This window comes from Myiozetetes cayanensis, unplaced genomic scaffold, assembly GCF_022539395.1.
Source record: "Myiozetetes cayanensis isolate MyiCay16 unplaced genomic scaffold, myiCay2020 scf5-8, whole genome shotgun sequence".
In the NCBI taxonomy this organism is placed as follows: Eukaryota; Metazoa; Chordata; class Aves; order Passeriformes; family Tyrannidae; genus Myiozetetes; species Myiozetetes cayanensis.
In genome coordinates, this window is record NW_026087742.1 from 61,833,448 (window position 1) to 61,848,407 (window position 14,960).

Genomic DNA, 14,960 nt, shown 5'->3' on the forward strand with positions numbered 1-14,960 from the left:
TACCCTGCAGGTATTTTCTATCATCTATTCCAATGAAATTGCATAGCAGAAGGAATCACGTGCAGGAAGCCTTCTGTGGCTGTACTTACTGGATCAGCTTGGAAGGGCTTCATTACACATCTCTTACACTGCATTCATCACACTAATAAAGCACCGAGAAACTGTGTATATATTAATATTCTTTTTCTCCAAGCTAATCACTGGCAAATGTTTCAAAGTGCCACTTGCTATAGCCAAACTTGGAAAAATGCAGAGTTCACATGTCAAGAAGACTGAAAGGCAATCTGATTGCAACAGATGGTGGTGATGGATTCCTTCTGTTAACATCTTCAGGTGAAGATGAGGTGCTTTTCTGCAAAGTACATTTAATCAGACAGCATGCACTGGGCTCATACAGGAATAGATGGATGAAATGGAAAGGCTTGAAACAAATTGCATCTGTTATGCTTTTAACTCTATGAAAATCCTGTATTTAAATAAATCTATCATAATAATTTCAGGTTCAGTATTCAAAGCCTTTTTGACCTAAAGACAGTTTTTTCTGCCTTGGGAATTAGAGACGCATTTGATCCCATCACTGCTAATTTTAAAGGCATTTCAGGTAAGAGACTTGACTGAATACAAAATGATCCTTGACCCAACAGTTGTAGACTCTCACCTTTAAATGATTTGGTAGACCTGTGTCTTCTGAATTAGTTGCACTGCTTTCTCTGTGCAACTCTAAAACACAGATCACACTCAATTGTCTACTTTATCACTGGCAACTGACAAAATTTTGAGCTTTTTGTGGAAAAGAGGAACCTGAAAAGGACAGGGTTTGTTTGGGTCTTGAGATTACTTTCCTTTTGTTTCCTTTAAGACTAAAACTGTCAAGATGGCATAGGCCTGGAAAATGGTTATTTATTCAGAAATTTAGGAATGCAAGTTGTACTAAATCATCCTATTTTGTGTTTTTAAATAGTCATTTAACAGTTAGGGATGCTGGACCAACAAGTCTGTATTTCAGCTCCTGACACTACAAACAATAGTGGTATATGCCCAGGCTATGTTATCTTGCTAATCCAGTGAGCAGTGGATGGAGTTATACTTTGCTAAAATACTGGTGTTGTGATTAAACTCTTGGTTTGGGAAGCCTGAAATTCTTCTGCTCCTTGGAAAATTTTTGCTCCTATTTAATATTAAATACAAAAAGAATCCAAATTATGCATTTTCTTTCTCCTTTGACTATTTCCAGCAACACAAAGAATTTCACCTTTGTCATTTCTGCTCTTAGTAAAGATTCAGAGTGGTAGCAGGCTAGAGAGCAGCTCACATTCTTGTGCATGAGAGTGAATATCTGAAATTCCTTCAATTCAAACCTGCTCTTACAGAAAAATTACTTTCCTGGGATGAACCTCAGAAGGCACATTTCTCATGGAGTTTTTCATGCCACCTTTAAAATTGAACATAGCAATGTTCTATTGTTATGTTCTATATCTCAGACTGCAAACAGATGCACATTAAAATAGTTTTACTGCTCACTTTTTTTTTAAAGCCTGCTGCTTTGTTTATTGCAAACAAATATTAATATAGTGATGAAGTGCACAAGGATGTATTTTATAAAAGTTAATATCCATTTAAATAAGATACATGCTTGGAGGAAATTAACTCCATAAACAACATAATTTAGCAGCTGCCTTCCTATGTACGCATCCTGGTGGCTTCCATCAGAGAATGAGGCTTGTAGAAGCAGTTGACAAGAAAAAAAGTCTGCCAACCTTCCTTGCTTTCTGCCCTCCTCAGTCAGCTGGAGAGAAACAGGCTTGTAATAAATACCCTCTGCAGTAGCTTTCTGAAACAGTTTTTTTCCAAGCTCCATTTTAGGTCACAGTCACGTTGTTTCTTCCTGAAGAGCATTTTTTTTCTGCCATTTTCCTTTCAACGGTTCCTCAGTTCTTGCCTTGTCCTCACCATGCTAATTAGTTTCTACTTTCACCACAACCTGCAGACCTCTCAAACTAGTAACTCCCATTCAGCATTCAGTCCACTATTGTCCATATAGGCGGAAAACAGTCAAAGATGGTTAAAATACCTAACAGTCATATGATCCTTAGATTCTCCAGAAAAAAGGGTAAAAGCATTCTGATTATTTTTAAAAATAAGTTTGTAATGGAATTCAGAAAATAACTATTAACATGATTTTTTGCAGATCAAGATAGTCTTTATATTTCAGAAGTTATTCACAAAGCAGAGATTGAAATAACAGAAGATGGCACAAAGGCATCAGGAGCTACAGGTAAATCAAATATACAGACATAACTATTACAAAATCAACTACTAGACTTTTATTTAAAATAAAGCAAACAAGCATGGTAGCATTTAAATGTATGCCTAATCTAAATTTAACTTTTTTTATTTAACACACTTCCATTTTACCTCCGTAAATGTTCATAAAAATCTTTAATTTTTTATCTCAATCTGACATGTAAAGGCTCTAATGAAAAACAACTTTATCAACTTGCTGCTTGAGAGAATAAACAACTTATTTTTCTGTTGGTCAAATATGTTTACTCAGATTGTAAAAACAAACAATGAGAAAAGGTTAGTAATATTTTATCTATAGTGCCTGAACTGCTTTGAGATTTGAAGATGATCTCTTTGATAGCACGAAAAGTAACGATGGGAAAGTTTTACAAAGACAGGCTTGATTCTTACATACTTTGAAGTGCGACCTTCATGTGCAGTAGCTTCTGTTACAGGATCATTTCCACATGAGCAGCTGGGCTTGGGTGAACAGGGAGATTCAGAGTAAAATCTCGGCTATGGACTACACAGTCAGTAAATGACCTTCATCAGCTGAATGACGTCTCAGTAGAAATCCTTCACACAATTTACATAAAGTAGGGGAACCAAAATTAATGAGCTGTGCCTTCCATTTTTTTATTGGTCACATGAGCCTTATCAAAGAAGGCCCCTGCTCTTCTTATTTTGTCTTTGGAAGCCTCAGATGATCCAAGCGAGCACAGAAAGCAACTGTAATCCTAAACCCCTTCGGTTCCTTGTCTGAAGAGGCTGAACTTGCCCTCAAGCCGTTCAGACATCAGCACGGCAGCTGGGTGATCATTAACCACTTCTCACCTTTCTCCTTCCCTGAGCTGTGCCGACTGTAGACGCGCTCCACAGGCACAATGCAAATGCTGGTGGTGGTCCTTGACTGTGGATCAGGGCAAAATCTGAGCCTCTTCCACTTCTCCTCCTTGCTTCCAGGAAGGAATTCAAGAGGCCCATAGAGAGAGCAGTGAACCTCCCTGCAGTGTGCACATTCCCTCACTCAAACATCCCACAGTCGCAATGCCAAAAAGAACCTGGGCACAGCTGAGTTGGTGTATTTATAGCATTGCTCTAGAAACAGTTTTGAATCCAACAGGTGTAGTACACAGGTGGGTGTACAGCAAAAGTGATGTAACCAAGTTAACCTTTCTGCAGAGCTGTAGTTTTAAATTTTGAAACCATTTTCATCTCTATTATTTTTCATAATTTTTCTGGTAATCCCTATACAAAAAAGCTTTTAGATGGCTTCAATCTAAGGGTAATAGACCTTTATCCCATTGAAATCAATGCCAAAACTTCCCTTAACTCCAGTCAGACCAAGCTAAGAAGCTGATTTTAAAATATATTTATTTACTTTAAAAGTTATGGATCTAGTTACATGGTGGCTTGAAAGGCTAAACTAGGCACTCTTTTAGGAGCATTAAAACACTGCTTCTCAAACTAGTTTTACTCTGTCTTACTTGAGTCTTCAAATTAATTCCATTGTTTTAACTTCTCAAAAAATAATCTGAATCTGGTGGTTTTAGTATTGGGGTGTTTTGACAATGCAGTCTTAATACTACCATAGCTACAAGGAAGAATTTATTTAAAGATGTGTTTTAATAGTAGCTGAGCCATCATAATTCTCAAGGATTCTTTATTTAATCTAATAATTAACCCACAGAGAGGGTAAAATCAGTCATAACTTGAGACTGAGGATACTTTGGTTTTGTTCAGAGCTCTGCCAAGGGAAATTCCAGGGTGACAGATACTTCTCTCCTGCATGTCTCCTAATTAGAAAAGGGACTACATTTGTGCCTTGCTTATCTTTTTCATCAGAACAGCATAGCCAGGAATTGGCTAACAGGTGCGACAATAGCATGGTATGACTTCAGCAGAGTTAGGGCTGCAACAACATCAAAAATTACATTACCTTTGAAATCCAAAGCCAGAAGGACTCACCTCAGCATCAAAATACACGCAATCACCTGCATGTAGTCTCACAACTCTGGACTCATTAATTCAACCAGACTGATTTCACTGTTGGATAAAATTTTTGTTTTATAGTTTAAAGTAGAGGAGCAATTCAAAACTCAAGGTGCTAAACATCAGAGCTTGAGGGCACTGTACAAAAGATGCAAAGAAAATGGATGCATTTTACTAATGTTTTCTTTGTTGTATTACAGCAATGGTATTACTAAAAAGATCTCGAACACCTATTTTCAAAGCAGATCGACCCTTCACATTTTTTCTGAGACAAACTAATACAGGTATGCATGCTCTGCCTTTCAGGAGCAGAATCCTTCTTATGTAGCACTGAAATCAATACAAGCTCTTTGTAAATAGCCTACCATTCTTCAATCCAGGAAATTTCATCAAACATGGGAACAGTGAGGTTTAGGTTTTTAAAGCATAAAGAATACAGTTTAATTTCCTTGAAAAGAATGCACAACAGTCATAGAAGTCAGGGAAGCCAGATTAGCCTCTTCTCTGGACATGCAGTAGAAGCTCAGAGATTTCTACAACAGTTATAGGCACTAGAAAGATCTTACAGATCTTAAGTGCCCCAGCATTAAGGACTGAACTCCACAGGGTTATTCAAATTACAAACTGGCTGGATTAGCATTAGAAGTAGCTAAAATAGAAATCTTTCCCTATGAATGTAACTTACACATGCCTACACTGATGCCAAACAGCAACCAGACTTCTGGCATTAAAAAAAAAAAGGCATTTCTTTTGCAACTGGTAACTTTCTTTCTTGACCACCTCCATACCCAAACAAAAAAAATCCAACCAAAAACACAAACAAAACTGCAGAGCAGGTCTTGAGAGTGAAGCATCACAGTGCTCCTTTAGCTTCAGTATTATTGTCCCATTTCAGATGTCCAACCACATTATTCCAGAATCTATGCCAAAAGAAAACACCATATAGCTCATTGGCAATAATAAATAATTGCATTATGCACCATTTAGCAGGTATTTGTTCCTGCTCTTACCATCTTTAGCAATGCAGTAAATTTGCAGCTTAAGTAAATCCTTCAAACCACCAAGTTTCTCTCATAACTGGTGATCACATCTGTTTAGATTTCCAGGGAACACAGTAACTTACAGCGTTCAGTAAAACACTGGGGCCTAGCAAGAAGACCAGAGAGAATAATTATCCTTACCTGCTTCCAAGCAACACAGTCTTCTCTTAGTCAGTGAATACCTGTGTATGCAATAGTCTGCTTTAAAAACCCGTATCTTAACATTTCAACATCACAATGCAAGTAGCTATTTTTTAAAGAGAAAAATAACTACCTTGGTGGACTTTTAGTTTTAAATATGCTTTGGCAATCATTACCAGTTAATGAATAAAAGTATGTTTACTTGGCTAGCGCAGAATTTTAAAATAAAAAGGCAGCAATAAGCTCATCTATGAAGCCTGAGCCATAGACTTCAGAGCAAAGATTAAGAGCAAACTGATTTTGGTGAATAAAATGGCTCAGTTTACAATATATGTTATACAAAGAAAGGCAATCACATTGTAAAATAGGATATTTATGGAAAGTATAAAATTCTTTCCAATCAACTCAAAATCAGAAGTACATTTCTGTACTTTTAGTTTTTTAATGCCAGTCATTTTGTTTGCTCAGACTTAGTGACAAGTTTTTCAGGTATGAGAAGGGGAGGGTAAACAAGATCGACTGCTAATATATTTTACCAACCTATCTAGAGGTGCTTAAAACTCACTACGTCCATAAGTTCAGAATGAATCTTTATATAGACCAAGAGTCTTCATTGCATCAATCTTCTAGTAAGAGTAGAAATACGTTTTCCAAGACTTAAAATGGCATAGTTCTGCTCAAAATAATTAAAAAGTTAGTTTTTTAATCTGAATTTCAGGTTTGAACACATTCCCTTTGAAGGACAGGCAAGGTACCAGCAATACAAACAACAAATAGTATATTTGAGGCAGTGATTTCATTCACGGGGTTGTAATAATCTCTTCTGTAACAAACATGAACACAATGCAACAATTCAGGCTCTGTTTTCCTCAGTTCAGAAGTGATTCTTTAGCCAATGATTTGGGTAGGTTTCAGATTTTGGCAAACTTCTAATTTGGGGTTAACAACTATTTGGGAAGGTCTTTTTGTTTTTAAATACAGAAATGTTCAAATTCTTCTAAAAACAAGGGTGCAGTTACAGTCAGTTTCCATACAAGCAACGAGTGATTCCATGATCTGCTAATTCCATGCTTAGTTTATGTATTTAAACTGAACTACACTTTGAAAGTAAGCTCCCAAATTGAAATAACATTGTTTTCATTTACAGGTTCGATACTCTTTATAGGAAGAGTCACAAATCCTTCGTGATAAGCACTAAACAAATACACTGTCTTCTGTTCCTCCTGTGGTGAGCATTCCTCCAATGAAATTAAAGGCTACATTATATGTATTTATTAAACACTGCTTTAAGCAGTAACACTTTTGCAAGAAAAAGTGAGAATAAGCCCTCCACTACTTTATTACATTGTACACACTGTTGGAAACTTAATAGTTGTCTAGGAATCATGAGCATCACAACTACAGCAAAGACAGTAAGCATATAAACATTTGAGAAAAAAAACTAAAGAGATTTTGCCCCTTAAATATTTAACAGCATAGGCCAACAGCTTCAGCTTAACTTCATCATGGCTAAAAAGCTTGGCTGTTGCTGAGTATGTAAGTCATCTGAATGAAAGCATCTTACAAGAAAGTTTTGTGATGTTATTTTTCAAGCACAATTTCATTTCCCTGTCCTGAAGTCAAAAGCTCAAGAATAAAACTGAAGTTCAGTCTGACCCCAGACAGATATAATCCAGCTGAGATAGTAAGGTATCAAGCAAACAGCAAGATGCTGTGAAAAGAAAATTAAGCTGAAAGGCTATTTCAAAACTGGCACAGAATCATAAAGGTTGGAAAAGGCATCTAAGATCATCGAGTCCAGCCCTTAGCCCAGCACTGCCAAATCAACCACTAAACCAAGTCCCTAAGCACCACATCTACACATTTTTGATCGCTCCCAGGGATGGCGATTTTACCCCTTCCCTGGGCAGCCTATTCCAGTCAGAGCAGACAGGAAGCAGGAACATCCACTCAATCACTGACCAAACAAATATTATTGCCAAAAAAAGTAACATTAATACCTTTACTACCTTTGAGGTGTATACAACATAAAATGGACACTCCTAAGGAACACTGAATGAAGCCAAAAGCATCTAGAAAATGTGAGGGTTTTTTTAGCGTCCTGGACAAGAGGGCACGGGCTTAAGCTCTGCCAGGGAAGGTTTAGGCTGGATATTAGAAAGAAGTTCTTCACAGAGAGAGTGATCAGGCATTGGAACGGCCTGCCCAGAGAGGTGGTGGATTCACCATCCCTGGAGGTTTTTAAGATGAGGCTGGATGCGGCACTGAGTGCCATGACCTAATAATCACGGTGGGGTTGGACTTGATGATCTCAGAAGTCTCTTCCAACCCTGTTAATTCTATGATCCTATGATCCTGACAAAAGCTGGGATACAGCAAGTGTTCAGCAATTCACAGTACAAGCACTAGAACCCAAGGCCCAGAGATTCTGAGTGAAAATTGCAAATCACTGACTCCTACAAAAAGCAGAGAGGACTGTTTGTTTTAGCTCTCACTGAATCAAACAAGGCTTTCCAGAAATTCAGGGCTCATCTAGCACTGATGAAAGACAAGGCCAGTAAAGCAATCAGTGATGTTTTGTGTCCAAGCAGCAGCACCTTCTGGTTATTCCTGCACTTGTAAACACAAAAACTTCTGACACAAGAAAACCCTGCACAGCCTTTCTTAAAGACTACTGACTCATTGCTTTACCCCACTCTATCTCTCAATAAAACTGAGGCATTTGTCATTGCTGTAAATGGGCATACAGAACACCACAAAACAGTGGAGGGCTAAGTACACAAGATATCATCCAAATGTAGTTGCAGTTCAGCATTATCTTTCTTTCACCCATTCTCTGATTAATGGAATACCCAGTAATACAAAACTACTCAATTCTTTAACAATGATACCAGAATATATAAGCTCTGAGAAGGGAAGGCAAAACGAATCACTCCAATAAAAACTGTACTCAATCCCACACAAAGATTAAAATAGAGATTTTATTGATGGAATAACAAAAGTGCTTTTCTTAAATATATTTCAAAATACATTTATACAACTTACAATAATATATCCAAAATAACTGTATATACAAAACATTACCTTGTTTAATGTATGTGCTTTTTTTTTTGAAAATTACAAAGCAACTTTTTGGCAAAGTTCAACCTTGAGAGGTGATAGTTTTGAAGGTTGGATTAAGAAAAATAGAACCTGAGGGAAAGTGACACTTATGTCCATGACAAGCAAGAAGTTCTGCATTTAGTTAAATAAAAATTTCTTGTAGTATTTTTCACATTACAAAAATAACAGAAGTGAAGAAAAAAAAAGATGATGGATACTCTTCTCATCATTTTATAGAGCAGCTTCTCATTCTTTCAGGTACAGGAACTTGGAGATAAGAGTGCATGTCAAAAATGAATGCAATTAAGGACAGCAGTGCCCTGCTGTGGCTTTCTCTTGTGTGCAGTTTCTTAGCTGCTGTTGATATGGTTGACCTGATTGGATCTGCGATGGATTTCTTCCAGAAAACTCTCAAGCTGTTCTATTAGCATTCGTTTTTTAAACCTGTATTTAAAAGAAAACATGATAATGGATGCACACAGTAATACATGAAACGTCACTCAGAAAACTTCTACTGAACTCTGGAAGCTTCAGTTATTACTTTAGGACCAGCACATGGTGAGACTACACATACCTCATATGTATATATGCTGTCTCCTAACATTCTGGTAAACTGCTAACTTGCTTTTCCATTTTATGAGTGCAAAACTATGTTTACTACAGTCTATCCTAGCACATTGCTGAACATCACTCAGCCCTCATAAAACCAGGTAAAAGAGAGTTAAGTGTATGCTGTTTCCAGAAGTAGTTCTGAAATACAGAAATAAAATATATGTCAGAAGAACTGTAATCCTAAAACTGTCAACAGCTTTTAGGAATTCTCTGCATGCATTCATGGTGCATTCACAAAAGGTTAGTGAAGTTGGTACTGGTGAAGGAACAGCCATTACACAGTGCAGAGCAGATTTCCTGACAAAAATACAAATGAGATTTTGACAAATATTAAAGAGAAATATAGGCATAATCCATATATATTGAATAAATTTTAACAGTAGGCCATTCTATCACCTTTGCTTACACTCCCTGCCTCAACAAGTAAAACTCCTTGCTGTTTCCAGATAACCCTTCCCCTTGTGACATTTCTGTGCCTGAGAAGCCACTTCTCACCAATGCTTAGGTAGCCACATGTGTGCTTACAGGTAGGCAGCAATGAAACCATTCTGAACTATACACCAAGTTTAGTCCTCTGGCCTCACTAAAGCCCAGCAAAAGCGTCTAGGTTCTAGTCAGGCATCCTGGTCTGTGTTGTCGGCTCACAGAGACATGGTATCTGCCCTGATTTCCCTATCACAGCAATATCCACAATCCCAGCTTGACTATGGGGAAAACAAGCTCCCATTCCCAACTGCTACGTCAGTGAATACCCATGCTCTGGCCTCTTACCCATCTTTCTTACAGTTGTCCTCAGTATTCCAAAGACACACCACATTCAAGTACTGCTTCCCCTCCATTTTTCCTCATTGCCTCTCAAAAGTGATAGCTTTTCTGCTGCCAAAAGAGGAACTGTGGGCCAGTCAGTTTCCAAAGGATGCTGAAAGCTAGGGATTGTTTTATAAGTCTTCTTCTCCCCTTACAACTATAATGGACTAACCTCCAAAACTGAATGGGGCTCTTTATAAATACATTTTGCTGCTGAAGTGATCCAGAGCTTTCCCTAGCCTGTGTTCAGAGATGGAGCTTCTTGAAGCAGGGAAAGAAAGTAGCCATCCCAAATTTGAATTGCATTCCATGGCATTGGAAAGTCAGCTATCAGTTAACAAAACAAAACTGTGATGACAGTTCTGGAAGGCCTAGAGATGTTTCATGCAGGGAGCAGGAAACCTGGGTTAAATTTGATCGCTTGACTGGATAAGGAAGGATGCAGAGAAGTGCATAGGGTTTGTAGGCAGTATTATCCAGGTGGATAAATTGATCACACTATAAAAATATAACCAACAGGAGAAGAGGAAGAGGGAGATGGAGCTGTTCCTACACTCAAATCAATAAAAATTGAAGTTTAACAACAGTCAACAGAAACAAACAACAAAAAACAGAAACAAAGAAAAGCCAGCCTTTTCCACCAGTAGATACAGAAAACTGTAGGTCATGGTAGGAGACAGGATTTAATTCTGATGCATCCAAAAGCAACACTCAATCACTACCAAAGACTGCAGAAAGAGTCTCAACTTAAGATAGGTGGAACAAAGAGGCTGTGCAGAAAAAGTGAGTTACAGTGATCTTATAACAATACAGGGTTTAAATCCCCAGCAAGTCTCTTCTTCAGTGAAAAGCTACCTCCATTTCCAAAGTCTCACACAGGACTATAATATGTGAATTAAATATGTCTAAAGAGTAAACATGTATTTCCAGACCATACTTGGATCTCAAAACTATTTTTAGGACAGGACTGTGCTGATGCAAAATAATTAATTTCAACTGTTTCTGAAAGCTCAGGTCACAGTAATATGCAGCTCCATCAGGTTTTCAAATTAGCAGTATCCTCACACCTGAACTTTGAAATCTGATGTTTTTTTAAAGTTACCTACTCTTTCTATCCCATTGTCCATCTATGTTTACAGTGACTTGACAGTTACAGTTGCAAAATTTTTAAGACAAAATCTGAGGGGAAAAGATAAGCTTGTGCAAACAACATCTCAGGAAACTTAAGCCCTTCTTTTTTTTCATAGGGAATTACTTACTCGTAGTGCATTGTTTCCAAACAAGTAACTGCATGGTTGTCAAGCAGTTATGTATAGCACTAGATGGTGCAGTTCATAAGATTAATACAATTCAGTTACCTACCTTGAAGCTTCTTTAATAACATTTTGTAAAAAGATCAGTCGGGTTTGTAAGCTTCCTTGTACATTTTTCAGTAAAAAGAAGATTCTTTCATATTCTTAGAGGTAAAGAAAAGAGAAATCAGTTATTTAAAAATGCCTATACAGATATCTGTTGTAATAGATCTGAGTGAAATGCAACAGACTTTAAGTTTTTGTACACTTTCAGGCTGTATCTCCTATCAACCACACTAATGACACACTGTTTAATGAAAACTAACATTAAAAAACACAGAATATTGCAGTTCAGGGAATTACTGGAACACCTAACAAGTTAAGTCTAATACTGATGATACAAAAACCACAGCTTTCATGAACATTGATAAGTAAAGCAATATTTTAGTCACTCGTACAGGAAGTTTTTAGCAGATATTTTAAAACAAACCTTTTCAGCTTTAAATGTATTTGCTTCAGACTTATGGTTCAGTACATTCCTAAAATGGCAATCTAATATAAATTCTCTGTTTAATTCTCATGCCAATCATCTGAAAGAAATTTTGCATACTTACTTCTTCCTGGTTTTCGGATCTCTTTCATAATTTCTGCTCTTAGCTCTATATTAATCTCTCTGGAACTTCTGCAATGAACTGCTTTTTTTCCTTTGCTGGGTGAAGACATTGGCAAGTTCTCTTCAGTACTTTGTTCTTTACTACCTGATTCCTCATGGTTCTCCAAAAACCCATCAACATTCAAATTATTCCCTAAATGCTCATGGACTACATCATCTCCATGAGCTGCTGGTCGATCCAACGAATTGAACGGCAAAGACGACAGTGAAAACTCTGAATCCACAGAATTCGGGAAAACATCTGGTGAAAGTGGGTCTGTAACGTGATTCTCAATGACATCATTATTTGCAACTTCATTATTTGTTTCTGATGCTGAAAAAACAAAGATTACACTTGCCAGTTTCACATTCTCATTTGATACAAGTTCGTGAGTCAGATCAGTATTGGACTCTTAAAACTGTGCTCCAGCTTGTATAGTTTACTGTACACACCAGGCATAAGAAAACCTTTTTGTGGGTTATAACACTGAGCCTATCACTACATCTCCTGGCAATTAATGGTTTTTTAAAGAATCACAGGTATATTTTTAATACAAAAAAAGGAAATTACAGACTACCAATAAAAACCACTTGTAAGATATGCTTTCATGACATGTTGTCTTTTCCTATTAAATCAAACTGACCAAGCTTACGTTTAGTACTAAACAGTGAGCAAGACTGTTAAAGAGCAGCTCAACTCCACAATAAGGGAAGAGATTTCACTGCATTAGAGCAAAATCCAAAATAACTTCATGTTGTGATACTTATGAAGCATGCGAATTTCCAGGCAAAGGAGGAACACCCTTCTCACTGTTTACACTGTCGCCTCATTTAGTACAGGAAATACATTGTTTATACTTGGAATTCATACAAAAGAGACTTCTGTCTGAAGGACTACATGAACTTTCCATAATTAACCCCGGATGCACACCTGAATACTTCATTTTCCAAAACAAGGTATAAAACTGCCACATTTAACAACAGTATTTTTACACAAACAAGTTTTGCGTAAATTAAACAACAAACTCTGAAGTTGAAGATTCACTTACTTTTGTGAATAGCAATAGGTTTAACCAGGTCAGGCTGTGCTTGTGCAATTGGTGTTGGTGGCCCTTTTCCTCCAATATGGTTATTCACAACCGGAGGAGTTTGTGGTCGGCCTCTGAGCAGGGGGGACATACAGCGTCGTCTTTTTGGAATCCCTTGCATATTTGGTTCTCCAGGTCTTTTATGTTTATTTTGAGGTCCTGATACAAATTCATCTGCTTCATCTATCATCATTCCCTGTAATTAATTAACAGGAGGAATTCTTAGACTTTACACCAAAACTACAAAGTACAATTTGATATTACAATAATGTTTAGTATGTATATGTATAAGACAGCTACATACAACATGCCATTATCTTTGGACTTCCAAAGTGTCAAACAAATCCTTCCAAGACTAAATCAATGTGCTTAAGGCCCTTATCCAACAGCCTGCCACATAAAACAGAGTGAGTCAAACCTCCTTTTTAGTAACTCCAAAGAGACTCACATTTAATACAAGAGCTCTAAATTATTCTGGCAGTTTGGTCAGTTCTAAGAAAGATTTGGACAGGAGTGACAGTCCAGATTCCTGAAGTTATGCGAAACTTTTCCTGGTGAAAGCTTGGTAAAGAAAACATGATTAGGTATTAGCTATACTACAGAGACAAATGTATTTAATTTATAATACAATTTAGAGGCATAACACTGGTTTTTCAATAAAGACTGCCTTCCACACAATACTACTGATAAAAAAACATCTGAGATGTTCTCTTGTAAGCAGTGCTTTTACAAATATTTCAAAGGGTTTATCCAACAGACTATTCAGGAAGAGCAATGTAAGCAGCAGTACACACAACCACACATCTTTTAAAAAGCTTTACAGAAAAGTCACCTTTTTGTCCAATTTGAATGGATTGCCAAATGTATGAAGCCTTCGCGGTTGATCAGGATCAAGTTCTCGGAGTGGAGAAGGTATTTGTTTTAGATACTCCTGGTAGTTTCCCATTTGTGCTATAGGTACGCTGTGAACTTGATCTATCATAACAGAAGAGTTTATTAATATACACTACTGCTCACCTTATGAGAATTCAGTCTCTACCCACTTCACACCTCAGTCTTCATACTTTCATCAAATGCATTAACAGAACAGGTGTGCAAAACACCATTTTTCTTGCCTAACTGGTATTTATGACACTGTTTTGACTGCAGGAAACTTGCTTAAGTGAATCAGTACATGTCTTGTGGATTTATCATTATGACAGGAAATAAGCAATAGTTGTCAGGCATGGATGTTAGTTTTCCCATGTGTCCTGTAACTTTTCAACAGGTTGATGTGTGAAAAAACAGCCTGGGAACAAATCAGAACTAAAACAATATTACAAAAGATACATTAACGCAAAGTAGTCATGCCACAGTGCACAGTTTTGACATAAATGCCTAGTTTTAGCTACCCAAAATGTAATTGTAAAGACTAGCATTTTCCCAAAGCAAGGGTGATTTCTGACCACTGTAATCAGCAAATTCTTAAAAATCCATAGGACCCAATTTTTAAACTTGTTACGGCTTTAGATTTGCCAAGGCTTGATTCAGAAAAAACACATATCAGAAGAAATAACAGAAAAAACCCTAACTTGAGTTTTTATGTAGTTTAACCCCCTCCTCAAAGAACAACTACTCTGACAAAGTGGTACTGTAATGTGAAATGCACAGATGTTAATCTGACCTAAGTAGTGTCAGGACTAATATAACATATACTTTCACTTGCATTACCCTTCTCATTTTCTCCACTTTTTTCATCTTCTGTTAGATGCCATAAAGCAGTGCCAGATAATACAGGAAAAAGAAATAAATTAGTAGACTGTTGAACTATTTGTTGTTGGCCTAACAGGTAAAAGAATCACACTGGCAGCACCCAGTGAGCTAGCTTACTTTTCCACTGCTCACAATCCACTTCTATGGAGAGAGATCATAACATTCAGAAGTGCTGTGATTTTTTTCATCCGATACATCC

At 37.1% G+C, this 14,960-nt stretch overlaps 2 protein-coding genes across 5 annotated transcripts in view; one reads left to right on the forward strand and one right to left on the reverse strand.

Moving 5' to 3' along the window:
• The window catches only part of SERPINE3 (serpin family E member 3), a 58,520-nt gene extending 49,754 nt beyond the window's left edge, over nucleotides 1-8,766 (forward strand). For both annotated transcript variants that reach the window (XM_050331379.1, XM_050331380.1), the window contains exons 6-9: nucleotides 501-601; nucleotides 2,189-2,275; nucleotides 4,476-4,559; nucleotides 6,604-8,766. In XM_050331379.1, coding sequence (XP_050187336.1) covers nucleotides 501-601; nucleotides 2,189-2,275; nucleotides 4,476-4,559; nucleotides 6,604-6,644 — 313 coding nt within the window. In that variant the 3' untranslated portion in view covers nucleotides 6,645-8,766. The remainder of the gene's footprint in view (nucleotides 1-500; nucleotides 602-2,188; nucleotides 2,276-4,475; nucleotides 4,560-6,603) is intronic.
• Nucleotides 8,424-14,960, reverse strand: part of INTS6 (integrator complex subunit 6) — a 38,851-nt gene continuing 32,314 nt past the window's right edge. For all 3 annotated transcript variants that reach the window (XM_050331375.1, XM_050331374.1, XM_050331373.1), the window contains 5 exons: nucleotides 13,842-13,984; nucleotides 12,971-13,205; nucleotides 11,884-12,255; nucleotides 11,340-11,433; nucleotides 8,424-9,002 (listed from right to left, as the gene is read on the reverse strand). In XM_050331375.1, coding sequence (XP_050187332.1) covers nucleotides 8,909-9,002; nucleotides 11,340-11,433; nucleotides 11,884-12,255; nucleotides 12,971-13,205; nucleotides 13,842-13,984 — 938 coding nt within the window. In that variant the 3' untranslated portion in view covers nucleotides 8,424-8,908. The remainder of the gene's footprint in view (nucleotides 9,003-11,339; nucleotides 11,434-11,883; nucleotides 12,256-12,970; nucleotides 13,206-13,841; nucleotides 13,985-14,960) is intronic.